The 4,960-nt window shown below is 44.5% G+C and overlaps 1 protein-coding gene across 1 annotated transcript; it reads left to right on the top strand.

Annotated features, from left to right (window-relative positions):
- Positions 1 to 456: 456 nt before the first annotated feature.
- On the top strand, positions 457 to 4,290 carry mafba (MAF bZIP transcription factor Ba). The gene has a single exon (XM_069725098.1). It carries the CDS (start codon positions 912 to 914, stop codon positions 2,130 to 2,132), a length of 1,221 nt encoding a protein of 406 aa, XP_069581199.1. The 5' UTR covers positions 457 to 911; the 3' UTR covers positions 2,133 to 4,290.
- The last annotated feature ends 670 nt before the right edge of the window (positions 4,291 to 4,960 follow it).

Raw genomic sequence — 4,960 nt, forward strand, 5'->3', positions numbered from 1 at the left:
GAGTTTACCTGATAATAATCATTTGATCCCATTTTTAAGCCCTCCAAAGGAGTGTTGTGACATATTAGAGAAATGACAATGAGCCTCCAGCAGCATTGAAGCATGTAACTCGTCCACATTCATCTCGTTGAGATGGGAGACTGTCGTGAGTGAGGACAAGAAGCTGCCCGTTACGGAGCCGCGGACAGTGTGGTGTGTGTGTGAACTGAAGGCTTTTCTCGCTCCCTCTCCTCCACTTTCCTCCCACCTTCTGCTTTTAGGGAAGTCGGTCAGCTGACTGTCTGTAGCTGTCAAGACCGAATCGTGCGCCCTCCTCTCCTCTGTTCTCCTCCTCTTCCTCTGTTTCAGTGCAGAGTCCCGCTCCCATTGGAGAGCTGAGCACCACCGACCCAGCCTTTCAGCTCGACGTCACGGTGCGCTATAAGGATAAAGCGCTGGCTGGCTCCAAGCGCAGTCTGCTGGATACCAGAGAGTGGAGAGAGTGAGAGAGGCGAGCCTTTGAATCTCTGCGGTGCAGAGCTGGAAAAGCGGCTTCTCAGCAAAAATCAGACGCCCTATTTACTCTGCTTATTTGCTCCTTTTATTTTCCTGGGGAAAAAAAGGACTTACCATCAAGAAGTTGCAACGAGGACTGGTGCCTGTCTCAGCGAACAAACGTGGTATTTCTTTTATTATTATTATTTATGTAGATCTTTTTTTGTGTGAATACACTTCTGCTGAGAGGACTGAGGTTTTACTTTTGCACTGAGACGCACTGCCTTCTACCTCCTGCCTGGTCTCGCTGCCAGATTATCCCGGCAGAAGTAGGCTATATGACGCAAACCGTGTGCAGAGCATTAGTCTGAAAGTTTTTCCTCCACAACTTTTTTTTCTTTTTTCCTTTTTTTTCCTCATCAATCACACGGTGTTTCATGCTACATCAAGTCAGTGGACAGCGGTGGAGGAGCCAAAAGAACCATTGCATGAAACAAGAACGGAGAGAAGAGACGCTGATTAATAAGTCAGTTTTTGCTACGTTCGCCAGCACCTTTGCGTATCTGCAAAAGAGTCGCGACAATAACATGAGTACAGAGCTGAGCATGGGCCCGGAGATACCCGGCAGCCCTCTGGCTCTGGAATATGTCAATGATTTTGACCTGATGAAGTTTGACGTGAAGAAGGAAGGCCTGGCCGGGCTGGATCGCAACGGGGTGCGCCAGTGTAATCGTCTACAACCCCAGGGCTCTGTGTCCTCCACCCCCATCAGCACACCGTGCAGCTCAGTGCCCTCTTCACCCAGCTTCAGCCCCACAGAGCAGAAAAACCACTTAGAGGAGCTGTACTGGATGCCGAACAGCGGGTACCACCAGCAGATAGACCCGCAGACGCTAAGCCTGACCCCAGAGGACGCAGTGGAGGCCCTGATTGGAGCCACAGCTCACGGCCACCCTCCGCCTCCGCATGTCCAACAGCAGCTGCAACAGCAAGGCGCCTTCGAGGGCTACAGGGGTCCACATCACCACCACAGCCATCACGGCCACAGCCAGCAGCATCATCACCCATATGCGGGGGGCATCCCGCACCACCCCGAGGAACTGTCCGGACACCCGGGCGGACACAACCACTCACACAGCCAGCATCACCATCACCACAGCCAGGACCCCGACAGCCCATCCCCGGTCTCCCCAGAGTCCCACCAGCCGCTCCATCATCACCGCCACCACCATCACCACCACGGCCACCTGAGCCAGTCGGCGGGGCACCACAGCTCCGGGGGCGGTCTCAACGTGGAGGACCGCTTCTCTGACGATCAGCTGGTGTCCATGTCGGTGAGGGAGCTCAACAGACACCTACGGGGCTTCACCAAGGACGAGGTCATCCGCCTCAAGCAGAAGAGGAGGACCCTGAAGAACCGGGGCTACGCTCAGTCCTGCCGGTACAAGCGGGTGCAGCAGAAGCACGTGCTGGAGAACGAGAAGACGCAGCTGATAAACCAGGTGGAGCAGCTGAAGGCGGAGATCAGCCGGCTGGCGAGGGAGAGGGACGCCTACAAACTCAAGTGTGAGAAACTGACGGGTTCAGGGGCCAATAACGGGTTCCGCGAGGCTGGCTCGACTAGTGACAACCCTTCATCACCAGAGTTTTTCATGTGAGTTGTCGTAGCCTTTTTCTTGTGAACCCCATTCACAACAAACTCTCCCCCTCCACCCCCATCTTTCCTTTCTCCACAAGTGACTGACTTTGCTGATGAACAAACGATAATAATCCACACCTCCCATACTGTTTGATTATACTAATAACGGTAACAATTATATTCATATTAGAAGAATAATCCATCAAATAGTATTCTCATATATAATCATCTCTCCATCCACGTGTCAACTGAGATACAAAGAGCAACGTAGAGTGTCTGATGAGTCGCAGCATCTTTGTAGATTAGTTGCTTGTAGTGAAGAGACTTTTTTTCTTCTTCAAAGAAGAGGATCGGCTGATGAACTTTTTTCTCTCTCTCCTTTGAGGCTACAGCTTTTAAATAATCTGTAAGTAGTGTGGGATGGCGTCGAGGCAGTTGTCTTGTAATTTTGTTTTCCAAAATGATGACATTGTTATGAAACAACAAGCAGGCCTGGCCTCAAAGCCTGCAACACATGAGACTCATTCGACAAGTGGGGCCCGTGATTTAGAGAAAATCTCCAAAAAGCGGGACTCCACTTTATGCAAATTTTAACTTCTGTCTACTAACCCGTCACGGGGGGGACATTTTATGCAACATCTCATTGATTTATTGCCTGCTTGGTTATATTCGAATATATATTGAAACAAGAAATCTGCATTAAATATTAATCCTGCATGCTGGACATGTACGGTAATAATTTCTATTTTGTACCTTCATCTTCTCGTGTATATTAAGAGCATGTTGTTGATCTGCGCTTCTCCATAGTTTTTGGGGGGTTAGAGAAATGCAGCGGGGATAGAACAGCAGGACTGCCGGTGCAGTATCATTTGGTGTGGGGGTTTTCTTTTTGGGCTTGTAAATATTATGCAACCGCAAAACTGCACAACAAGATTGAGGAGGCTGGTTTGAACTTCTTTCTTTGTGTTGTGTTTTTATTTCATTTATTTTTTGATGATTTTTTTTTTTTTTTTTTTTTTTTTTTTTTTTACCATTTGTGGGTATTGATAGAAAGAGAAGTGCATTTTTTAGTTGCATTTAAATACAACAAACTGTGTCAAGTGCACTTTTTGAATGATGATTTGCAAAGTTTTCATTTTGAATTTTGTGCAGACCTCCCTCCAGGAAGACATACTATGATAATATACTGCAATGTTATTCAAGACAGGCCGAGGTGCAAACTTTTTTTTAAGAGTAATATTTGGTCGCATGTTGTCTGACGCTGAAGAGACAAACATGTGGCCACGATATTATTGGACCCAGATTGCACAGAATAGGCTGTTGCGCAGCAAGTTGTAGATTCTCCACACTGTTAAACAGACACAGTGTGGTTTAATACTCTGTCATTTTGAGTCAACTTTGTATTTGTTCCACAGAATCAGAAATGTGTTGTCTGCCTCTCAATTAACTCTAATAAAACGCGTCAGACTAAAACAAAACCACACACCTCTCAATATGATTGGCGGCCACCTGTAGCATATTTTCTCCGGGCCTGATGATAATAATTTATATTTCTAACACTATTTAGAAAAAGTGCAACGACTTACTTGTCAGAGGTTTTATGTAGAGTAAATATTTAGATAACACAAATGTTTTTAATACAAAATTTGACTTTTAATGTTCTATGTTTTCCTGATTTTTTTTTCTGCCGGTCAGTAAAAAAGGGGATTCAGGTTGTGCAAATTCTCAAAATGAAAACAGTGTCTATGTTGTGTAACACTTTTTTTGTTTTTTTTTTGGTCTGTTTTATTATTATTTGATGATTCTGGTTCTGCTGGCCAGATGCATAGTTAAAGTTTTTATTTTAATGATTTAAATTAAACTGTCAGATCATATCGATTAAGCATGGTGCTTGCATTGTCGTTGAAAAGTCATGCATTTAAACAATCTTTAGTTTGTTACTGATTCAACTGTGTTGAAATCGAACTGAAACTGCAGCAGCGGGTTGTTGTCTTGTTTTCACCATTTCCGTGTACTTAGCGATGATGGGGATCAATTTTCAATCCTGTTTATATAAATAATAGTAACACTTAAATTTGAACTGTTCCATTCAGGCTGGTTTCTGTTTTGTCTTTTTTGTTGTTTTTGGAAGAAATTGTTTCCTATTTTGCTTATTAAAGTCATTGAAATGGCAATAATTACCTCTCAGACTTTTCTTCTGCTGTCATCTGTGATGTGGTGACAAAATCTCTCAGATTGCGTCATATTAACAACATTAACTAATACTCCCACGCACTTCAACGACATACAACAATTTTGAAAATAAGTTATTGATTGTGACCTGCAGTCACTTAAGCAGAAAGAAAATTATCCTCATTTAAGAACTAATTTGCACCGACTTCTCCACTGTTTGCATCGCATTTGTCCCCGGTCTTTATTTTATTTTCAGACTTAAAAGTGATGTGGAAACTTTGGCTTGAAGCCTACTGGCCTGCAGTGATTAGATCACCGGGTCTGGCAGTTTATATGCCGCTGCAGGGAGATTCCTATACATGCTGCTCTTCTGCCATGCTGACTTCTGCAGAAACCCCCGCCGTGACAAGAGCGCAAGGTAAATGGAGATCTTTGACCTTGCAACATACCGGAGAAGAGACGAAAACCTCAGATTTACATTAAGTGGTCAAATAATTTGCAGTTTTCGGCGTGCATGGCTTTGAATACACTTAAAGGATAAATCCGGCTGGTTGTTACATAATTTGAGTTAAAAAAAAAAAAAAGAAGTCCGACCAGACCTCAGCTTCAAAATAATCCGCCGTGCCCGCCTTCGGGTGTGATATTTACGGTTAATGTTAATGGACTTTATTATTG

This window comes from Brachyistius frenatus, unplaced genomic scaffold, assembly GCF_029030835.1.
Source record: "Brachyistius frenatus isolate BFR_SWC_R1_liver_20210118 unplaced genomic scaffold, ASM2903083v1 Contig_6, whole genome shotgun sequence".
In the NCBI taxonomy this organism is placed as follows: domain Eukaryota; kingdom Metazoa; phylum Chordata; class Actinopteri; family Embiotocidae; genus Brachyistius; species Brachyistius frenatus.